The sequence below is a fragment of the Paramisgurnus dabryanus genome, chromosome 13, assembly GCF_030506205.2.
Source record: "Paramisgurnus dabryanus chromosome 13, PD_genome_1.1, whole genome shotgun sequence".
NCBI classification, from domain to species: domain Eukaryota; kingdom Metazoa; phylum Chordata; class Actinopteri; order Cypriniformes; family Cobitidae; genus Paramisgurnus; species Paramisgurnus dabryanus.
In genome coordinates, this window is record NC_133349.1 from 24,250,574 (window position 1) to 24,275,045 (window position 24,472).

Consider the following 24,472-nt stretch of genomic DNA (forward strand, 5'->3'; position numbering starts at 1 on the left):
CACCTGTTACAATTTAAAGAACAGTAAATCACTAAACATGTAAAACAAACATTTATAATTTAGCAGCTCAAACTGGTATTTGAAATTATTTGATCAAATAAAGTTAGGATGTTTGGGTGTAGAATTGGATCTCAGTCAGCTATAATCTTTCAAAACAAGCTTGCTGCCAGGCAACAATATGAACTCACCAGTTGTGGTGTGATTAGAGGAGATGTCTGTGGTTTTAGTGGACCCCAGTGGGCCGTTACACTCCTCGGAGACTGGGTTAGCCTGTTAATCATTTTAGTTACAGCGTAAGATTAGTGTACTGACATAATGTGCTTGATTTTCAGGAGAAAAAAACTTTTACTTTGCATAAACTGCTGCTTATTGATGTCACATCAGAGATGCCTCTGAGCATAATATATCATACAGTACAAGAGCATTTAATGGCTGTCTCACCTTCTCTCCATTTTCCTCTCCAGCTTCCTCATCCACAAAAGGGAAGGCCTCCCAGCTGACCTGTGACCCTGGGCCGGGCACGCCCTCAGCAGAGTTATAAACCCGCCTCTCTGCTGACAGCCACCAATCAACGGCTGCCTGAAGTTCACATCTCTCAATGGATCCCAAAAGAATCATTGACTCTGAGAGTGGGGAAATGATTGACATCTTTTAAAAAGGGGCCACCATAAATTTATTTTGTGGATGTATTTACAGTGGCACATTTCTTAAAATTTGAAAAAAAGATTTTAGAATGAGCACGTTTGTCATTAATACTAAATATGCTTCGGTCTGTCTGCTGATCTGATACTGTAATAAAGATGAATGTATAATAACTGATTAAAACGCAAAATGTACAACTTTCAGTAAATAACTATTTACATGCTTGGGACGTTTGAGTTGTAATAATGTAAGGGAGACTTCAGATATAAAAACAGAGACTAATAAAGTGATGTTTTATCATTAAAATCTGATCGCGTCCATTGATTTAATAGAACGTTTGGGTATACCAACATGGCGGCGTGGTGGCTTCACAGTTTTGTGACGTCGATCGCACTCCATTCATTTATATAGATCAGTGGTTTCATCACTATGGCTGGTGGCGTTACTGGAAACTAGTTATTTTCATTTATGAAGTTTTAAATAAGGATATTTCTACAACAAAACAGCGCGGATTACCCTCAGAAGGCCTTTGTTTATTATCGTGGAGCCATTTGGATTTATTTTGTGAAGGATGGATGCACATTTTTTGTACTTGAAGGACGTGGACCCCATAACTTTACATTTGATTAACTGAGAGATCTAAAACATTATCTTAAATATCTGAAAATGTATTAGTCTGAAAAATGATGGACATATGCAACTCGGACAGCTTGGGGGTGAGTAAATCATGGGTTTAATATCATTTTTGGCCGAACTATCCCTTTAAACGTTCAACTCAGTCACAGACCTTTGGAGTCGACGAGTGGGATGGTTTTGAGGGACGTTGACTCCAGGAGATCCCTCAGTTCTCTGTATGTGGACTGAGGTGACAGAAACTTCATTTTCTTCACCATGATGTTCTCCACAAAGATATTATATTTACTGCCATGCAAAGAAAGAGAGAAAGACAGAAACATATGAGGAGCTCAGATGCAAATGCCTCTAAATGCCACTTTCGTCAAAAATGAAATATTAAACGAATGCTGTCAGCCCGTTTTTTACATTCATCAAACACTTTTGCTTAAAATCTGCTTAATCCTGGCCTCAGGTCATTCAGAAATACTAGTTTGTTGGCAGAATCCATTAAGAGTCTTGTCAGACGCACATAGAGGGTTTTGCATTTGAGATTTTCATATAATTAATTTCAGGAGCCAAAAGTTTCATTATTTTATCTTTTTTTTACTGGGCAGTAATAATTTTGCAGGGAAATTAGTTTAAAGATACTTTAATCAACTCAGACAGTGATCTGGGAAGAGTACCTGATGTGTCCAATTCCCAGCTCAGGGAGATAGGGCAGTTTCTTCACCTGAATGATGGAGTCATAAAGAGAAGGCTGCAGACCCTGAGCCACCATGTTGGCCAGAATCACAGCCACCATCATGGGCAGAATGTGTGAAATTTGCCCTGTTAGCTCAAAACAAATCACAGCTGTGGAAACTGTGTGTGTGACTGCCCCGGTCATGGCTGCTGCCCCTGGAGGTCAAAAGACGGGAAAGTTTGGCGATAAGTGGAAATAGATGACATTTGAAATACTGTAACACATGTCAAAGTTGCAAAAGATTGACAGAATGCAGAAATTTTCAGACCAATCACTGCGTAGCCTCCAGGCAGGATTTGATACACGATCCCATCGAACAGAATCCCATCCGGAAAAAGTGTGGCCATGATCTCGCCCACCAAACGTCCGAATGCTGCACCTGCTTGGTTCAGAAACTTATGATTATGCTCACATTATAATTAACATGAATATATATGTTCTTAAACATAGAGGTGCTTGAAAGGTTCTTCACAGTGATGTCATAGAAGAACCATTTTGGCTCTTTAAAGAATCATTCAGTCAAAGGTTCTTAGAACAATCTTTTTTTTTACATTTTTATCATCTTAAAGAAAAACACCACATTTTTTCAATATTTTACTATGTTCTTACTTCAACTTAGATGAATTAATACATACTTATCTTTATTCAATGCGTGCACTTAATCTTTGTACAGCATGTCTGAATGTGTTAGCATTTAGCCTAGCCCCATTCATTCCTTAGGATCCAAACAGAGATGGATTTAGAAGCCACCAAACACTTCCATGTTTTCCCTATTTCACTTCCACCTCGGAAGCAGTAATATTGACGGAAGTTTGAGCGAGAAGGGGTGTAGTCAGGAGTGATAATGTTACTGCGCGCTGAGGTCGAAGTGCTGCAAACTAAGTGCTCTTCTCACTCACTTCTCATTCTCACTTTTTATCCACTTAAAAATCAGCACGTTTTATTTTGTGCCACCATACTTACTTGTCTAACTTCTCATGTAACAGTTTTAAAATAGAGAAAACATGGAAGTGTTTGGTGGCTTCTAAATTCATCCCTGTTTGGATCCTAAGGAATGAATGGGGCTAGGCTAAATGCTAACACATTCACGACGCGCTATACAAAGATTAAGTCCATGCATTGAAAAAAGATAGGTATGTATTAATTCATCTAACTTGAAGTAAGAACATAGTATTGAAAAACGATGTTTTTTCCTTTAACCCTGGAGAACCCTGGGTATCTTTTAAAGAATCTTTTTAAAACCATTTAAACAAAAAAGGTTTATTTTATGGCATTATGAAGCACCTTTCTAACCTTCTTAATTGTCACCACCTTTTTGGAATGTGGGGTGAAACATTTTGCAAAATATGTGCACCTTCAAATAAGTATAACTCACTTTATTTTCACTGATTTTTTTATTTATTTAAAAAATAATAATGCAATAAAGTATGTATTTTATATTTTAAAAACAAAATGCTAAAAACATAAAGTTACAAGTTTCAACTGGTTGTGATCCAAAAGTCTCAAATGATTGTGATCCAAATTTTAAGTTAAAATCGCAAAAAAAAACACTTTTAGTGGTTTTACCAGCAACGACCACTAGGTGTCAACGTTTGCTGCATACTCTTGTCACAAATTAATAAATTACTCACTGCATTATTATTATTACTACTTCAAGGTTTTAACTTATAAAAACTACTTATAAAATTCTTAGATTCCCAATAATACATGGCTTGTCAACATTTTTGAAGATTTATAATAGTGTTATGAATAAATAATAATTAAAATGCATTCCTATGGGGGACAGGGTCATGTAACAAAAAACTCTTAGTACATTATTTTCCCCAAATGGTGATGATATATGAAAACTACACTCTTGGAGATTTCTAACGATATATATAGTTTGTCAAGATTGTTTAGAACAGGGTTTTAGTGCTATAAATATGTAAAAAAAAACAATGTGGGCCTGCATGTGGGCCTGTGGCATTTTATAAGCTGACTCTCACTACGCATAATTTTCCCAAAATTGTGATTTCATATGAAAACTAAGAGCTTTCCAATGATATATTGTTTGTCATGATTATATAAGAATTTACATGTAAAACACCAAAGTACAAGTAGGTGTCCTGCTGGCAGGACTATCAATATTTTGAGGCACATGCTTACTCTCCCTCTATAATTTATTTTATAAAACACTGTTGAAATATTTATTCTAGAGGCTTAGACCTTTCCAACGATACATAGTTTATCATGCCTAGATTAAAATGTACATCAAAATGATTCAAATGTCCCTTTTATGGGACGGTGACGTGAATCGGTGACGGTGAATCGCTCTCACAGTACTTTCGCAGTACTTTCACGTCATCCGACTGTCGATTTTTGCACCGCCGCATGAAGTTGAACAAGCCTAATAACTTCTTTTACTGCTCAACCTGCTCTCAAGTCAACTTGAAGTTAGCCGGCAGCAGGCACATGCACACATAGACATCAAAGGGGGCTTGAGCACCTGCCCTTTTTATTCCTGGAGAGAAAGTGCCCTTTTTTTCTGGGGTGCTTTAAAAAAAATAATAATAATATGATCTTTATTCATATAGCAACTGATGTCTGTCTGTTTCTTGTGTTTTTTACTTGTTGCTTATTTAATTTAACATGAATTTATTCAGAAATCATTTAAATGAGATTTAAACTCTTATATAAAGAAAAATAGCGCTATTTGTGGCACACAAACGGTTAACAGATGAGTCCCGCCCATGATTATGCAGGCAGCTACCGGTAAGTGTGTGAGGAAGAAAGCATTCTTATATTAACAGTTTTATGCACAAAATATGGGACACATTGTTACACATAACGATTCAGGGACATTGTTTTCCATGGCAATCCCATATTAACCTGAAGAGTTGCAAACTTGTAACAGTGTAGTGTATGTAGTTTAAACAGACTGCTCATAAAATAATAAAGCACAAACAATAATACAATTGCTTACTACAGTAGTAAGCTTTTTTGTTTGCGTTTTTTGTAATGGCTGTTATAAATAAGTATAATGTGTTTTACTGGAGTGCTGGAGTAGATTGGGAAGAAATCTGATGGTTCAATATTTTACTTGCCCAGTCTGAATTTTCACTGACATCACAAAAAAGTAAAATATAAAATACAAATAAGATAGGCCTAATCTATATTTGTTGTTTCTGACATGTGTAACCCTAATAAATATGAAACCTAAGATTAAAGGTGCCATAGGATGTGTTGTCATTATATGTTAAATTGTTATTTGATAATTTATTAAGTGCAAAAATTATCCAGAAACGTTTTTACATGTCCATTTACAACCCTAGAATTTGTCATTTGAATGAAATTGTCTATTTTTGCCCTATTTGAAAGGGTCATGAATAATAATGTTGAGCTCTGCTCTGAGGCTCATGCCAGAAGCTCACATTAGTAAACAGACCTTATATTTTGAGCCCTTATCAGACAAAAATACATTTTGAGTAACAACTAACAACTAATCAGCTAAACGCTAGCATATGATATAGCATTTATTGGCATGTAGCGCTAACTCAGCAGTCACAACTTTGTTTTTAGCATTTTAACAAATTTGTAATTAATGTGTAATTTAATGTTTTCAAAACATGCACATTGTGTAATGGCTTCCTTTCCTGCTCTATAAACCTAGACTACTAAGGAGACCATGGTGTCTGTGTGAACAACTGATTATTTTGTAGACATCTTTTGAAAAGAAAACAATTGCGTGAGTTTGAGGAAGATAAAATTAATTAACTTTTTAATATTTTTTTAAAAAGGAAGTCAGAATTGCATTAATATATATACTTTTTTATACATAATTATGAGAAGTGCCCTTTATTTCACTTGAGCCCCTGCCCCTCAAAATGTCTGTGCACGTCCCTGGCCGGCAGATGAACCCAAACAAACAGTAACTCCGCTTTTACTGTCTCTGAAGTGGAAATCACCAAAACCCTTGATAAAATATGACTAGAAACTGTGCAGTATGTTTTTATTGTTTACATCAACGCGACCCTCAGCTGACGCAGCACTAACAGATTACTCGAAAATTTGAATATGCAGCCAGCACTTTCATCAGGAAGATTTCGAATACTGTTTTTCAGCCCAGTTTTTTCACAGACTCAGGTAACGTAAAATGGTAAAAATATCTAAAACATATTTTGGCTTAGTTGTAGCTTGTTTTGTGTAACTACGGTAAACATACTACGTAGAAAGTTATTATTATGTTATTGTTATTATGAACACGAGCAACTCAAGCTAACGTTAGCTCATCCTGTGCAGCTGTCAATCAAAGAACTTTATCATCTACTGTCAATCATCTCGCCTCAAGACCCGCCCCCATTTAGAATGTTAAGAATATGTAGTCGTGCATTTTTCCTCAAAACTTTAATTTGTTATATGGAGTTAGTACATTTGATGCCATCAAAATCAACTACATATATGTGATGAAATATAGTGTTGGAGCATGTTGTTTTAGGGTGGACTTCCGCTTTAAAAAAACAAATGGCTGACCTAAGATAAAAACAGGCATGAAAGCTCCAGAAGGGACTGGCATTGTTGTAGAGACTGCAGACATCCAAAACTGTCAAAGGAGAAGAAAGTCAGTATTTCCACTGCAAAATTTCTCTTTTACATCATACAGCACGTGAAAAGAGATTATACTACATTAAATTATTATATTACATTATATAGCAGACAATGCATAAAATGAACATAAGATGAAGAAGCACCTTCATGACAAAGAACAGTAGAAGGATGACAAAGACGCTGACTTGTGGGTGGAGCCAGGCAGCAGATCGTCCCAGTCCGGGCGGAGCGGAATCTACGATCTTCGTCCAGGTGAAGTTATCAAACAGCGAATTAATGCATTCTCTGGGCATTAGCTGTGCGACAAAAGAAAAACCTTCAACCTTAAATACTCCACATGCTCCCAACCAGATTAAATAAATACACACCTCTCCAGCCATAAACTGTCCAAAACCCGGAGGAAAAGTGAAAGAGGCTATAATCAGTGTCACCACACCGGGATAAATCAACCGACTACAGCAAAACAAACACACACGGACATCAACATAAAAATGTATTACCACTGTGATGCATAACAATAGGTGTAATAACATAATAATAAATGAGTTATTAATGTGCATTTGATGACTTGCTGTTTTGTGAGAAAGCGCGTGAGAGCCATCGGCCTTCTCATGATCAGGACAACTTGTCTGTTTAGATAGACGAAGAACGCTCCTAAAAACCCACACGAGATCCTACAAACACAAACATTTAGCCAAATAAAACATTTAATACTACTATTTTATATAAAAACAGATATAATGTATACATTTATACAAATGCATACACAGAATCGCACACACCCGATGATTGCAAAAGCTGGCAGTTCCTGCAGGTCAAAAGGAAAGTCCATACGGAAGTTTGTACGAAACAACGCTGTTATCGTGACTGCAGAAAACAAACAAAAGCATTTTAGCATCAGTATTTCGTTTTATTTTTGGGTGTTGCTTGACTTGAAATTAATTTTTTATTCATTTATTGTTTATGCTAGTGTGTGTTTACGTCTCAGGCCCACCAGAATCTTTGTTCCACACTGACAGTACTCTGAATATGAAGGCACTGAACGTGGCGGCAAAATATCCTCTCCAGTAATTCCTCACTGCGAAATACGTCGACGTGACCTCAATACTAAACAACACACCTGAGAGAGAGAGAGAGAGAGAGAGAGAAAGAGAGAGACCGGGCATAAAAATAGAGGAAATAAAGTTAAAAGACAGCAGAGAGGGCAAATGAGAGTACAACAAAACTCCAATATAAGCACTAGAGACAAAAAACACCAATAAGACAGAGTAATGTCTCTCTTGGTGAAGTTAAAGTGTTTAATTTCTGCACCAAACACAATTATAAAAACATCATTGCCATTGCTGGAGCCTGGGGTCCTCTGACAAATAAAGCAACTTGTGTCACATTTCACTTCTTACTGTCCTAAGTGAATTAGTTTATCATTAAAACATCAATTCAGGCACTAGTAATGACTCTGATTCACTAAACACTGCTACTAAAAAAGACTGACTCCATGTAAACCAATAAACTGTTTTTAATAGCACTACGAAGCCTACAGTACACTCTCAGAAAATAAGTACAAAAGCTGTCACTGGGTCGCTACCTTTTACATAAAGGTTGCATATTACAGTTTTTCTCAGTTGCTAATTTTTCAAAACACTTTGTTCAACCTCCACATCATCAAGTCAGTTGTGCACAACATAAAAGCAATAATTTCAGATTTATTAGAAATACTTTGACCAATGAAGCAGCAGTTTTAAATTCAATGATCATTCATTATATCACATCACATACTGCATGACTACCTGGACTCTTTCTTAAACCATTTGAATTTATTTACAACAAACTCTCAAGGTCTTGGATAAAAAACCAATCAGTGTTCACCATTGTAGCATATTAACTTAATTTTCTATTATAAGTTGGGAACATTTAAATTCAATTTGCTGATTTGGTACTTATTTTTATGATCTTAAATGGTTTTGCTCTAACTGTTTTTAAGGATGATATAAATCAGATTACAGGATGGTTTACACTTGCCAGTTTTAGAGGTGATTGTAACGTGCCATACAGAAAAAACACCTTTGGTCAATTACCGTTTTCTTTTAGAGGAACGCAACGTATTTATGTATTATTAATGTGCACTGTCCCTGATTAAATAAATAAATAAAATAAATTCTCATTGTTTTGGCCGCCTTGCAAATGCTTGGTACAATAATGCAGATGATTATGTATAATTGTCTGCTGTTTGCTACATTGTAATTTTCATCAAAATACATTATAAACTGGTTTCTGTTAAAGAGTTTTACACCTCAAAACATTTAGGAATTCATCGTACAAGGAATGTCATGCAAAACTGTTGACCTTTGTGTAATAATCTGTTACTGTAAGCATGTTTTCCATAGTTTTTAGTCTTTTGTAAATGTGAAGTGAATTGATAAATTGCTGTCAAGTCTGCTGAAATTCTTGTAAGAAATTTTGTAATTTCTTACAGTGTATAGTGAACCTTTCTAACTTTTATATTTTTCATTTGTACTCTAAAATATGATTTTATTATCAATATCACAATGTGTATAATTTGTTTACAGAAAAAAAGGTGAAAATGTGAATTCATCCACAGTTTACACAGGGCCGGCGTCAAGGGGGGGCATTCGCGGGCCGTGCCCCCCCAAACAGGTTGTTGTGCTCCCCCACAAAGTTTTTTATTAATTTAATATATATCAAGAATAATTTAAATAAATTAAACATTTAATGACTTGTAATGTAATCAAATGAGGAAAATATAGTTGATATATGTTTTCTTTATTTAAAATAGATCTGTCAGAATCCTGCCGGATCCTGTTGGTATTTAGATCTAGTTTAGCATGGCAGGGTTCTGACAGTACTGTCAGAATCCTGCCGGATCCTGTTGGTATTTAGATCTAGTTTAGCATGGCAGGGTTCTGACAGTACATATGTTCTATGTGAATATAAATATAAATTCCTTTTTTGTTACGTCCGCATCTGGGTTCGTGTTTTGTGTATCCGATTCCTGACCGAACGAACGTGCCAGAAAAGAACCCAGCGGACATGTTCACCGGTACTCGCCTGGCGAGACGGGGAAAGGGTTGCCGCCCCGCATACGAGTCGGGTTACGAGTTTTTTGACCCGCTCGTATGCGGACCCGAGGTCAACACCAGGCGGAACCCGAACCGTACCGCCGAACCCCATCGACTCTCGTCCATCCGAGAGGGAAGGACCGTTGGGATGTGGGGGTTCGGCGACCCTGAACTCTCTCCTCCGGCTCCAGAGAGCCGCTCCCCGCCTCTGTCCCTTCGAGGGAAGCGTGAGAGGAGGATCTCCTGGGAGTCTTCATCTGGGGGGTCCTCCTCCGACTTAAGAGCACCACCTCATCCACTTTCTGCTCCGCGACCTCGAAGGAAGAACAGGAGGAAGGGGGATCTTACCCAGCCACCAGAGCGCCCAGAGCCGTCGACGCAGCCGCCAGAGCGTCCAGAGCGCCCAGAGCCGTCGACGCAGCCTCCAGAGCGCCCAGAGGCTTCGACGCAGACGCCAGAGCGCCCAGAGGCTTCGACGCAGATGCCAGAGCGCCCAGAGGCTTCGACGCAGACGCCAGCGCAACCCCAGCCGTGTGCGCAGCCAGCGCAACCCCAGCCGTGTGCGCAGCCAGCGCAACCCCAGCCGTGTGCGCAGCCAGCGCAACCCCAGCCGTGTGCGCAGCCAGCGCAACCCCAGCCGTGTGCGCAGCCAGCGCAACCCCAGCCGTGTGCGCAGCCAGCGCAACCCCAGCCGTGTGCGCAGCCCCAGCCGTGTGCGCAGCCAGCGCAACCCCAGCCGTGTGCGCAGCCAGCGCAACCCCAGCCGTGTGCGCAGCCAGCGCAACCCCAGCCGTGTGCGCAGCCCCAGCCGTGTGCGCAGCCAGCGCAACCCCAGCCGTGTGCGCAGCCAGAGCAACCCCAGCCGTGGCCGCAACCAGCGCAACCCCAGCCAGATTTTGCAATTTTTGGCCATGAACATTCCAGGACTTTCCCCAAGTTCACCCAGACTCCTTTCCCACCCTCCCACCCTGGACCACCCCCTATGAACTTTTGTGTTCCCCCACCCCCCCTCCCTTGTTTATTATTTTTATTGTCTCACCCCAATCCCACTGTTGTTATTGCCTGTTTGCCCTTGTTAGTCTTTGTTATGTTTTCATGGATCATGTCGTGTATGCAGTCTGTCTTGTCCCATGTTTAGTGTTCCCCCTTCGAAGGCGTCTAGTAGCCGCCTTTTGGAGGGGGGCGTACTGTCAGAATCCTGCCGGATCCTGTTGGTATTTAGATCTAGTTTAGCATGGCAGGGTTCTGACAGTACATATGTTCTATGTGGGAAATGTGTGGTTGTAGTATTGGTTTATTCCGACCACGCATTTCCCGGGTCTCGTCACTTTTTCCCCGATCCCTTACTCGTGATTATTTTCAGCTGTATGTAATTTACTTTCTCCCTATTTAAGAGTCCTTGTGTTTGTTGTCCAGTGCACGTTCGTCTTGTTTCATGCCTTGTCCCATGCTTGTTTCTTGCCCTGTCGGTTCCAGTAAGTTTTGTGTATATTTAAGTCTTGATCTGTTTTGTGTTTGAAAAGTTTAATGTTAGTATTGTTAGTTTAGTGTCAGTTTCGTGTAGTGTTGTTGCCCTTGTCTTGTTTTGCCCCCTCGTGGGTTTTGTTTTCCTGTTTTTTCCCCTGTTTTTGTAATAAATTCCTTTTTTGTTACGTCCGCATCTGGGTTCGTGTTTTGTGTATCCGATTCCTGACAAGATCAGTTTCTCTGATTGGATGTATTGCCGCGTCTCACCCGTCTTACGTCTTTAGCATATTTGTGACTTGATACTAGCAACGTGTTTTTTCGCGCCATTTTATGGATCGTGTAAAATATGGATATTAGAACATTTTGAACGAACCAGCACTGCCTGCTTCATCTGACTTCATGCAAACACAGACTGGCTCAAACTCAGAGATTAGAGGTCGAGGTGGAATTTACAAATCTACAGGACCCTGTTTTAAGGAAGTTTAATGTTCGTATACACCGTCTTCAGCTATTTTAAAGGTAAGTTAGCGTTTTTTTTAAATAACGTAAGCTTAAAGGAATAGTCTACCATTTTGCCATATTAAACTATGTTATTACCTCAACTTAGACAAATTAATACATATCTATCTTTTTTCAATGCGTGCACTGTACAGCGCGTCGTGAATGTGTTAGCATTTAGCCTAGCCCCATTCATTCCTATGGAACCAAACAGGGAAGCCACCAAACACTTCCATGTTTTCCCTATTTAAAGACTGTTACATGAGGAGTTATACCAGTAAGTATGGTGCCACAAAAAACTTTTTTTTGGTACCATAGGAATGAATGGGGCTAGGCTAAATGCTAACACATTCACATTGAAAAAAGATAGGTATGTATTAATTCGTCTAGGTTGAGGTAATAACATAGTTTAATATGGCAAAAGGGTAGACTATTCCTTTAAATGTGAAGTGTGGCTATAGACCGTTAACAGCATTACGACGTGATTATGGTAAAGCGGCTTTTTTAAAGCTAGGACGTGTGCACTGCGCTATGAAACCCATTCATCTCAATGGCTTGCACCGTGCGAGGGCGGTTTGTTGTTGCGTCGAGCAAAGCGTGAGCGCAGCGGAGCTCAGCTTGCACTCACGCAGCGGTCGAAGTTCAAAATAGTTTTGCGCATAGTTTGTGGTCTTTTGCACTTTATACGGGAAATGAGTGTGTTGTATGAGTGTGTGCTTGCACTGTATTTGTTGTTTTAATGTCTTGTTTTTGCAAGTTATTGTTGCTATTGCATACCCCCCCGTTGGAAGCCACGTGCCCCCCTGTTAGGCTCTGAGTTTACATCAGAAAATACTGACACATATAATTGACAAACATTCACAAGTCTTGTTCATGACCAATGACACAAGGACTTGCCATTTTGACGGGAATGACGTAAAAATTTACTTATGAGAGATGAACCTAGGATTTTGAGTCACGGGCTTTTGCAGGACATCCATGATGTTGTGCAGTTTGTACGAATTGTTCTGAGAAATGCACGCATTATTTAGCAAATTGTAAAAATACTTAAAAAAGAAATGCTCCAGGGCGAATGAGAAAAATTGTATTACCTATTTATGTATTTATTTTATTTATTGTTTATTTGACAGGGACATTGCACAACAAATGTGTTGCACAGACCAGAAATAGCTTTAAGCAAATTTTCATCTGTAGTCCCTGGACAGCGGCAAAGTGACAACAAGTTAATACAGGTAAGGGATAATGTAGAGGCAGCCGGTAGTTATCGGGAAATAAGCCCCGACAGTGTGATCAGGACCCGACGCGAAGCGGAGGGTCTTGTATCACACTGAAGGGGCTTATTTCCAGATAACTACCGGCTGCCTCTACATTATCCCGCTTATTACACGGCTACTTGTCACATAAGAAAAAAAACGGACATGAATATGAATTTGAAACATTTTATTGGCATATTTGTTTTAAATTAACATTTTTATCCTTCCGCGAAACTTTGCACAGATGCATAAAATGATCGTAATACCTTATTAAGATCCTCTGCTTCATATTTGTCTGTCTCCATTTTTTCTCTTTAAGCCAGTCTTTGAGAAGTTTTAATGCCCATTCTGTATTTTTTTGTGTGTTGGCTTCGTAGCTGTCATGCTCTATTTTGTCAAGTTCAGTCTCAGTAAGCTGTCTGTGTCTTGTCGTGGTTGTCCAGTGTATGTCACAAGATGGCGCCAAACAGTAATCTTTATTGATCTTTATTGGTGCGGAGGGATTTTACTCGTACAAGTAGTACCGGCTATGCGTTATTACTTTGGAACGGTTATTATTTGAAAAGAACGAACCTGCAAATGTCTCAACTGACCAATCAGAATCAAGCATTCCAGAGAGCCGTGTAATAATGTACAATAATCATTCCCACCAATAAGTCCATTCACAATACAGAATACAGATAAAACACCTACAACACCTCAGTAGTACGTGTACATTGGGACGTTTTTAAAGGGTACCGTCCCAGTGACAGCTTTTGTACCTTTATTTCTGACAGTGTACTGAATGGCTTACATGAAGATTTATTTTTATATTTTAACATTGAAGCTCTTTACCTGTAGCATTTTAATAAGAAAAACCGTTTGAGTTACTCATGCTTATGAGAATTATTATTCATGCACTGACAATTTTTAAAAAATCCAAACAAACGCACTTTAAAGAGCTTAAAATGCTTCACTGCACACTCCTCTGAGTATAAAGACTCCTAAAGAAATACACGTACATCATATTAATTCAAAACACGCCAGTGCTTTTAACTGTGAAGTGTTGATGAAGTTAATTATTCAGCAGGCTTCATGCTGAAAACATTGAGAAAGAGATGAAGGACCTTAACCAGAGAGAGAGAGAGATAGACAGGGAACTGTTACCTCCGAGGGGAGTCCCAAAGCAGCAGCCCACCCCAACAGCACATCCTACCGTCAGAATATCTGTGTAACCATACGGATTCTACTGACACCAAGACAGAAAAAAGAGAAAGAGAGAGAGAGGGAGTTTGAAGTGAAGGGAAAGAGGAGGATGACGGTGTTAGTGGGAACATGAAGGCATTAGGAAAAGGGTTGTATTAGAATTGTCAGTGAGTACATAGTGAGGAAGAGAGAGAAGATGAAGAGAAGAAAGGATAGAGTGCAACAAAAGATAAAGAACAGAGGGAATGGTTGATAAAATTGAAAAAGACAAACAAAAGAGTGATGTGAATTCATGACTTTCAAGTTTTATACATATTACACACACCAAACTGTGTAGAGCAGAAACTCATGAGGCAAACAGAAAGCTCATCAAATACATCAGCCACGTGTTCTCGAAAATGTGTAGTGCATTATGGGTAAAAGTGGGCGTGACTTGCCTCCCACTGGGGCGGCGAAACAGGTGGCCACTCCCACAGCACAGGCACAGACCAGTAGATCCTGAACATGAGCGCTATTCTGGGTGATTTGAGTGGGGTTAAAATAATAGCATCAGGACACACACATTCAACGGGTGGGCAGCTAATACACATGCCAAAAAAAGACCATCACTATTAATAAAGAAAGACAATAATAATGACGTTAGAGGAGAAACAATGGGGTGGGGATGAGAGGAGAGAAATATGAAATTAGTACAACTCCAAAATCTAACAGAAACAAAAAGACATAGAAACACGCAGCGCGTTATATTAAACCGAGTATGACATTCAAGAGCAGTTCTTCGTAACCCTTAACCGCTGATCAGAGACCAGTTTTGGCATTTGCCTGCTAATAAAACAACCCTCGTAATGGCTGTTGCGGAAAGGGAAATTATGTGCCAATAAGTAACCTGATCCTAGATCAGCCATTAAGGTCAACAGCTTTTGACGAGTGAATGAGAACACTCATGCCAGCCTTGCACGCACGCACACACATACACATATACACACATGGGTTGATTTTTACCTCATACACACCAGTGAAGATGGACATGACCCTGCTGAGCACTGCTGCACAGATACTGGCGATGTGCACAAACGGACCCTGAGGATTCATTTCATTGAGGTTATTAAACCATTAGACAGAAACACATTAAACTTATGTAATGGGGAATGTATTGTATACAGTATATGCACACATTAAAACTGAATCAAAATTAGAGAGAGCGACAGACGGACAAACAAAGAGACAGTATAGAGAGACAGATAGACAGAAAGCAGACAGGTAAACAGAAAAGCTGTATAGATAGACAGAGAGAAATCCAGAGAGTATAGACAGATAGATAGACCAAAAGACAGAAGGACAACATAGATAAAGACTAAAACCACAGACAGACAGACACAGATAAACAGACAGAAATACATTATAAATAAACAGAAAGACAGACCGTATAGAATATAGATGAAGACAGATAGACAGACAGACGGATCAGCAGATCAGAGTTCCCACATCTTAGTTAAGTTCAAGGCTTAACGACAAAGGCAGGGTGACGCGGGAGCCAGGAAGTATATCGCTATCTGAAATATTGCCAAAGACGGCGTTACATGGATGCAGGAAGTATGGCAAGGGAGACACAGCGCCGCGTTCCCTTCTCAGGGAACAACAGTTACATATGTAACCCGTCACATTTTTATTTGTCACACAACTATGCAAAAAAGCATTTCGATATTCGCATAAAGAAGATAAAAGCATTTAAAGCGAACAGTTTAGCATGTGTGCTTAAAAGGTTAGAATTTTTATGATATTATCCAACACTACACAGAGAATAATATGGATTTTTTCCAGAACACTTCTTGCATAAAATAGATTCAAGCACTTTAAATGAACTGTATCTATGTATGTATAGTTTCAGAAACTTCCCAGGGCCTTGAATTCCCCCCCAGGGTTCACAAACTTTCAAGGATTTCAAGGAGCCGTGGGAACCCTGACAGATAGACAGACAGACAGACAGTATAGATAAAAACAGAAAAAAATAGACAGACAGACAGACAGACAGACAGATAGATGAACAGACAGACAGAACAGAGAAACAGACAGAAAGACAGATAGTATAGATAGACAGACAGACAGAGAGTATAGATAGACAGACAGACAGACAGACAGACAGTACAGACAGACAGACAGACAGACAGAGAGTATAGATTGACAGATGGATGGACAGTACAGATAGACAGACAGACAGACAGTACAGATAGACAGACAGACAGAGAGTATAGATAGACAGACAGACAGACAGACAGTACAGACAGACAGACAGACAGACAGACAGAGAGTATAAATTGACAGATGGATGGACAGTACAGATAGACAGACAGACAGAGAGAGAGTATAGATAGACAGACAGACAGACAGTACAGACAGACAGACAGACAGACAGACAGAGAGTATAGATTGACAGATGGATGGACAGTACAGATAGACAGCCAGACAGACAGTACAGATAGACAGACAGACAGACAGAGAGAGAGAGTATAGATTGACAGATGGATGGACAGTAGAGATAGACAGACAGACAGAGAGTATAGATAGACAGAGAGACAGACAGACAGACAGACAGAGAGTATAGACAGACAGACAGACAGACAGACAGTACAGATAGACAGACAGACAGACAGACAGTCAGACGGACAGAGAGAGTATAGATAGACAGATGGATGGACAGTACAGATAGACAGACAGACAGAGAGTATAGATAGACAGACAGACAGTCAGAGAGAGTATAGATAGACAGATGGATGGACAGTCAGACAGTGATGTGAAAAATGTTGGCCCCCTTCCTGATTTTTTGCATGTTTGTCACACTTTAATGTTTCAGATCATAAAAAATGTATTAGTCAAAGATAACACAAGTAAACACAACATGAAGTTGGCATGGCCCTGCAAATCATGCATATCCACATGGCCCTGTGTGGAAAAAGTGCTAGCCCCCTAAAACCCTGTTAAAACATAACTTAACTGTGGTTTATCACACCAGAGTTCAGTTTCTCTAGACACCCAGGCCTGATTACTGCCATACCTGTTCACCTGCCTGACAAAGTGAAGTAGACCAAAAGATCTTCAAAAGCTACACATCAGGTTAAGATCCAAAGAAATTCAGGAACACATGAGAAAAATTTCCCAAAATTACCAAAATTACCCCAACTCATCCAAGAGGTCACAAAAGACCCCACAACAACATCCAAAGAAATGCAGGCCTCACTTGCCTCAGTTAACGTCAGTGTTTATGATTCCACCATAAGAAAGAAACTGGGCAAAAATGGCTTGCATGGCAAAGTTCCAAGATGAAAACTGCTGCTGGGCTTGTCTCAGTTTTGCCAGAAAACATCTTGATGATCCCCAAGACTTTTGGGAAAATATTCTTTGGACTGACCAGACAAAAGTTAAACTATTTGGAAGGCGTGTGTCCCATTACGTCTGGCGTAAAAGTAACACAGCATTTCAGAAAAAAGAACATCATACCAACAGTAAAATATGGTGATGAATGGAACCATAAACCGCCTACCAAAAAATCCTGAAGGACAATGTCCGGCCATCTGTTCGTGACCTCAAGCTGAAGCGAACTTGAGATCCAAAACACACCAGCAAGTCCACTTCTGAATGGCTGAAGAAATACAAAATGAAGACTTTCGAGTGGCCTAGTCAGGGCCCTATTTTAACGATCTAAGCGCATTGTCTAAAGCGCACAGCGGAACGTCTAAATGGGCGTGTCCGAATCCACTTTTGCTAATTTAACGACGGGAAAAATGGTTTGTGCGCCGAGCGCATGGTCGAAAAGGGTTGGTCCTATTGTAATGGGAGTATTTTGGGCGTAACGTGCAGTAAACCAATGAGAGTCTCAGCTCTCATCCCCTTTAAAAGCAAGTTGCGCTGGCGCTATGTCTAATCCCTATTTAGATGACGGACTTTGTAAACTGAAAAACTAAGCGGAGGAAGAAGATCCCCAGTTTAAGATTAATGTTAAATAATTATGTTGTTTTTCCACTTGTATTGAAATTGTTATTTTTTTATTAAAACCTTTAAAACCCGTTTTCTTTTAGTCATGGAAGTAAAAAAGCAGGCTTGTAATTCCTTTAAATGTATGGCTATCCAATATCATCAAAACATAATTTACAAGTATGTAAGATAAGGTTTGTACTCTAAAAATACTTTATTTGTAACAAACAGGAGATAAAGAATTTACAAACGGCTCTCCTCACGTTTCAGCACTTTGGACAGCGTTTTTTTTTAGCAAAGAGTTTTTTTTTAAGCATGACTTAAAAATGTTTCTCATCTCACCATATCCACAGGTACAGTGTCATCATATAATAAATCCGTGAGGTAGCATTTAAAAAAACATTTAAAAACAGATGCATTTGTTTAAAGCAAAGCATTTATTTACTTACCAGGCTGCAGGTGAAGCAGCTCTTTGCACCTTCTAACGTCTCATAATTAGTCCTCATTTATGTCCAAGAGAATCAATAATAATCTTTTACATTCAATCCTTTAATCTTTCATATTTAAAAGCATTTTTGTGCTGCTGCGCATTCATGTACTTTGTGATAAGCAAACCCGCGTTGTCCTCCCGTGTATAGGCGCATTTTACTAATGCGCTCTTTAAATAACATAAAACACATTGCGCCATTGACTTTAGACTTTAGACCAGGTTTTTGTTGGTCAATGGCGTAGTCTATTTTAGTTGCCTCAAAATAGCAACGCGCCAACAATGCGCCTGAACACACCTCGTTTTCAGACCAAAACGCCCATGGGCGCAAAAGGGTGCGCAAATGCATTTGCTATTTAAACAACGCGGCACTAAACGTGAAAATTAGGGTGGAAACTAGCGAAAGACACTTGCGTCGCGCATTGCGCTGCATTGCGCCGGGTGTAAGATAGAGCCCTCAAAGTCCTGACCTCAAAGTCCTGTTGAGATGCTGTGGCATGACCTTAAAAATGAATTACAAAAATTCTGCAAAGTTGAGTGGAACAAAATTTCTCCACAGCGCTGTAACAGACTCATTGCAAGTTATCGCAAATGCTTGATTGCAGTTGTGGCTGCTAAGCACTTTTTCACACAGGGCCATGTGGGATTGGATTTTGTTCTCCCTTCATAGTAAAAACCTTCATTTAAAACTGCATGTTGTGTTTACTTTTGTTATCTTTAATTCATATTTACATTTGTTTCATGATCTGAAACATTAAAGTGTGACAAACATGCAAAAAAAGGATAAAAATAAAAACTGAAAGCATGGATAGACAGAAAGACGTATACAGACAGAATAAAAATACTAATATATACTAAACAAACAAAAGAGGTCCACCTCCTTTCCAATAGGCATTCCACTGCCCAGGCCAGCAGTCAGACCAATGACTTTAGCTATAAATGCTTTGAGCGTGAGATACTCCTTTAACACCACACCTCTCAGAATAGTCTTGAGTTCAGGGATCCCAGAGCCTGAGGCACAGAGATGAGGTTGTGAGGAGTACAAGAATCATAAGCAGGCAATGAATCCAGACAAACACAATTTTACACAGACTGTAGATCTTGACACAGTCATTATAAAAGATGAGAAAAGATTGCTTTATATCCTGCAGTGTGATATGCGGCTTACTGGAAAGCTATCAAAACAATTGTCTATGCTATAGAAAGATTAAATGTGTTGTAGTTGGTTGAGGGCAAACACTACCCAAAGACTGCACTGAAAAATTACAATCTATGATTGATGACAGAACTGAAAAAAACGACTTTGTTGGACTCTTCAATTGTAAACGGGGATACATGCTGCATGAGGAAAAGAAAAATAATACAAGGAAATCAAAGCAGGTATGAATGAAGATAAGATGTGCATACCTATAGCTTGTGGAGCGACCAGGTTGCAGAATAGGGATGCAAACACAATGAGGATGATGGGATACGAGACCCAGGCCAGATACTGCAGAGCCACATTTCCCTTCAGCTCTCCATACATCCACTTATACGCTGAGAGAGAGAGAGAGATAACACATAAAACCGGGTGTTGACTTTTCTAATAATAAAAATGGTTGTGTATGCAGTAATAATTGTACTAGATTATACCTATTCAAATGCATACATATTATGAAGCAAAAGTTTTATTAGCAGCAAATATCATGGTTTGGATCCAAGGGAACACACACCCCGATATAAAATGTATAGCTTGCATGCAAGTCACTTTGGATAAAAGCCTTTGCCAAATGCATAAATTTAAAGCAATACGACCCTGTTGGCATCTCAAGAACTACTGCTAATATACAGACGTCAAGCAAAGTGTTACCAAATAAAGGCTCATAAAATAGGAGAAAGCTACACATATTATTACACACACACACACAGATCTATATTTGGCCACTGTATCTGTGCATTGCAACACGCATCTTTCATGTCTTGATATGGAAAAAGTTGTTTTATACCCTGTAGGCTCTTGGCACTGGCGTAGTCCATGCTCCAGCTAACCAGAGCCATAGTGAGACCCAAAAGAATCAGAAAGATCCAGTCCTCCCCAAGCTTGGTCACCATATACCTCTGGATTCTGGCCAGGCAATCTGAAACATAAATACAGTGGCCTAAATGCATCACATAAACATAATGGCAATTTACACCTTTAATTTGCAAGTTAAAAATACCATTGATGATGTGAACAATGCTGGTTTAAAGCGAACCTATTGTGCATTTTATCTCAAAATACCCCACAGATCATTTATTACGTCAATAAATGTCCCTATTTGTTTGTGTCCCAAAAAACTGCTGTTTTTGTGTGTGTACCTTTAAATGCAAATGAGTTACTGCGCCTCACAACCTTACTAAAAGAGACAGTGAGCGTTTTTAGTAGGGATGCACCGATACCACTTTTTTGGAATACGAGTACGAGTATGAGTACTTGCATTTCAGTACTTGCCGATACCGAGTACTTAATAAAAAAAACATGATTTAAATTTACAGGTAACATTTACAGGTAAATTTAGTCATATAATTTAACAAAAAAACAAAGAACTAGTTTTCCAGTTTGTTGTAAACTCTGCCTCTTTGGACAACACAGACCGTGGTATCGATTCCAGGTATCGGGGGACTTTTAACGAGTAGCTTCATTCAGTGGGCTGTCATTCAGTGGCCATGGGCGGGGCTTTATCAGTGTGATGTCACATTAACAAGAGAATCAAAGCAGCATGTCTAAAAAGTCTGCATTGGTTTAATGGAGATTAAAAAAGGAGTGGGAATTTTTTTTTTCATTGTAGGGTTGTTGTGTTCACACATTTATGTCCAAACACCTTGTAAAAGTTGATTTTGCATAAAAGGTGCCCTTTAACCAGCATGAGCCTTTTTTCTATTTTCTTTACAAACGTTTATGTCATTTTTTAGATAAGCAAAATGAATTTCCTGATTTGTGTCTTCTAGTCTCACCTTGGCATTTTGAATAGGGGCGGGGCTTAATTGAAGAGGACTGGCTTAATCCTGGAGTCATTGGCCCCGCATCCAAACTGGCATGATGTATTCGACCGCGGCTTCTCCTGGCTGCTCTGGTATTGCCAGCATGTCTCCTCCGTTGCCTTTCAGTTAGCAGACGTGTAGCCTCCTTTGTTTCAGTAATACCCGAATTCTCTTTATATTCCCCATACAGCTAAAACAGATAATTTGTGCATGTGAACACCCAGCAGAAGCCATTTTTAGTGATCTACATATAAATATTCCGATATAATGTGAAGAACATTTTTGTGAAGATTTAACCTTGATATCTTTAATATTGACTGAGTAGTTTAAAAAATAAAATGAAATCAAACTTTGATGCTCCAAATCTCAAAATTAGACAATGAGATTTTAGCTTGGATTTAAAAGACAGGCTTACAAATGATAAGGACAGTGTTATCCAGAAACGACAACCAGCAATGACCGTCCTGAAATCACAGCAGGGCTCAATGACACCCACACTGAGCCATTCAATGCAAGGACATAAATAACTTCTGATGATGTGGATATTCAGCCTAGCGTGAGAAAAAGTCCTGATTCTCACCCACACATAACAGCCGATATACACATTTATCAGTGTGTTTTGAGCGCTCTTAAGATTGGTTTCATTGTAGGTGCTTGTGGAAGGTTTTTGCGCAGTGAATCAATAACAGTGCGTGTACGCATGTGTATGTGTGTGGTGGGACTTTGAGTCATTTGTATATGTCAGACAGAAATAGTTAGGCTATGCATAACAGGGCAGAATGGAAAGAGATCTCCCCCGAGCACCTCCCAAACCATGTATCTCTTCATACACTAGCTTCAACACTAAATTAACACCTAAAACTATATGTGCAAAAAGCACAAAAAGCCAGACTTGGTTATGCTGAGCCACACACACAAATTGTGAGCCACGGACAAGAGTGCACACTCTGGATTTTGGCCAGTAAAGGAGGAAGTGATCCACCATGATGGACATTCTTCACCTTCCTTCCATTGCACGCAATACACACGTTTACATGGGCATACATTCATAAGCAGTACGGACAACACATGGTGCCAAGGAGATCATATTTGGTACACTCATGCACCCAAGAACAAGAAATATTAAGTAGTTCATATTTTAAAATATATAAATATTATATAAAAAATAATGCAACAAATACAAGCTATCTAGATAGATAGACAGACAGACAGACAGACTATAGATAAATAGACAGACAGACAGACACATAAATAGACTGTAGACAAACAGGCAGGCAGGCAGGCAGGCAGTAGATAGATGGATAGACAGACAGACAGACAGACAGACAGACAAACAGACAGACAGACTGTAGACAGACAGACTGTAGACAGACAGACAGATAAGACTGTAGACAGACAGGCTGTACCTAGATATATGGGTGATTCTCACGAAAACTTGGTTTTAAAAATGTCAAGCATGAAAATGTAAAAATTGCTTAAATTTACTTTTTTTCCCACCAGACATTGAAAAACAAGTCTGGAGTAAATGGGAACATCAATTTAAAAACTTTTACTTATCATTTAACACTTTTTGTAACATAATTTAATAAATTAGTCCTAAAAAATCTCATTACCGCAACAGTCAGAAAACATCAACACTGACATATTTTCAAAATGACATGACAAACCTGAAAGAACATAATTTGGAGATTCTGCACATGCATTTAAAATCAATTAAATTAACATTTAATAAGCATCTGTTGCGGTAATGATAATCAAAATGTCATGTAAGCAATCTGACAAGACAATATTTCAAATTAAAAAATGATCTTACCTGGTAGCCATCTTGAAGTAACTGGTCCATGTGCTTGGTCACTCAAAATCAAACTTTATTAAAATTCTGTATGTGTGCTTAAACTGTTCTCAAAAAGTGTTGCGGAGGATGAGAACATCAGGCATGGACACATCATTTTCCTAATTTTTCTTCATTATTATTATACATGAATATTCAGTAAATATTTTTTCTGTCATCTAAAGTAGTCTAGCAAAACATATTTTGTTTCTAAATATTTTTGTGTTAATTTGATTAAATTAGAACATAACGCATGTTCAAACACAGCCGGACGCATTGCGGTAATGAGAATTTCAGCAGAAAATGAGATAAAATTGACAAATTATAAATTCTTATGTTGAAATCACACATTGTGCAAGGTAGAACACAGTATTGTGTTAATTCTGATGCTTTTTAATATTACTATATTACACATTTTATAGCTAAAATCATTAGTGCCGTGGTGTTTCAATGGTTTCGTGAGAATCACCCATATAGACTGACAAACAGATATATTGACTGTAGACAGACAGACAGATATACACATAGATCATGTGGAGACAGACAGACTGTAGATAGACAGACAGACTGTAGATAGACAGACTGACTGTAGATAGACAGACAGACTGTAGATAGACAGACAGACTGTAGACAGACAGCCAGCAGACAAGACTGTAGAAAGACAGACAGATAGACTGTAGACAGACAGACAGGCAGGCAGTAGAACGATAGACAGGCAGGCAGGCAGATAGTAGATAGACAGACAGGCAGGCAGGCAAATAGTAGATAGATAGACAGACAGATAGGCAGACAGACTGTAGACAGACAGACTGTAGATAGACAGATAAGCAGACAGGCAGATAGTAGATAAACAGACAGACAGGCAGATAGTAGATAGACAGAAAGACAAACAGGCAAACTATAGACAGACAGGCAGACTGTAGATAGACAGACAGGCAGACTGTAGATAGACAGACAGGCTGGCAGACAGACAGGCAAACTGAGAGGCAGGCAGACAGAGAGACTGTAAATAGACAGGCAGACAGACAGACAGACAGACAAACAAACAGGAAGATAGTAGATAGACAGAAAGACAGACAGGCAGATAATAAACAGACAGGCAGGCAGGCAGACTATAGACAG

At 39.1% G+C, this 24,472-nt stretch overlaps 1 protein-coding gene across 1 annotated transcript in view; it reads right to left on the bottom strand.

Annotated features, from left to right (window-relative positions):
• Nucleotides 1–24,472, bottom strand: part of clcn1b (chloride channel, voltage-sensitive 1b) — a 30,592-nt gene that overhangs the window by 2,897 nt on the left and 3,223 nt on the right. The window contains 17 exon segments of the mRNA XM_073811652.1: nucleotides 101–270; nucleotides 442–623; nucleotides 1,430–1,563; nucleotides 1,941–2,154; nucleotides 2,268–2,378; nucleotides 6,509–6,578; nucleotides 6,727–6,879; nucleotides 6,952–7,036; nucleotides 7,156–7,257; nucleotides 7,366–7,450; nucleotides 7,578–7,703; nucleotides 14,025–14,103; nucleotides 15,066–15,143; nucleotides 19,397–19,530; nucleotides 19,927–20,055; nucleotides 20,505–20,636; nucleotides 21,493–21,709. Coding sequence (XP_073667753.1) covers nucleotides 101–270; nucleotides 442–623; nucleotides 1,430–1,563; nucleotides 1,941–2,154; nucleotides 2,268–2,378; nucleotides 6,509–6,578; nucleotides 6,727–6,879; nucleotides 6,952–7,036; nucleotides 7,156–7,257; nucleotides 7,366–7,450; nucleotides 7,578–7,703; nucleotides 14,025–14,103; nucleotides 15,066–15,143; nucleotides 19,397–19,530; nucleotides 19,927–20,055; nucleotides 20,505–20,636; nucleotides 21,493–21,709 — 2,201 coding nt within the window.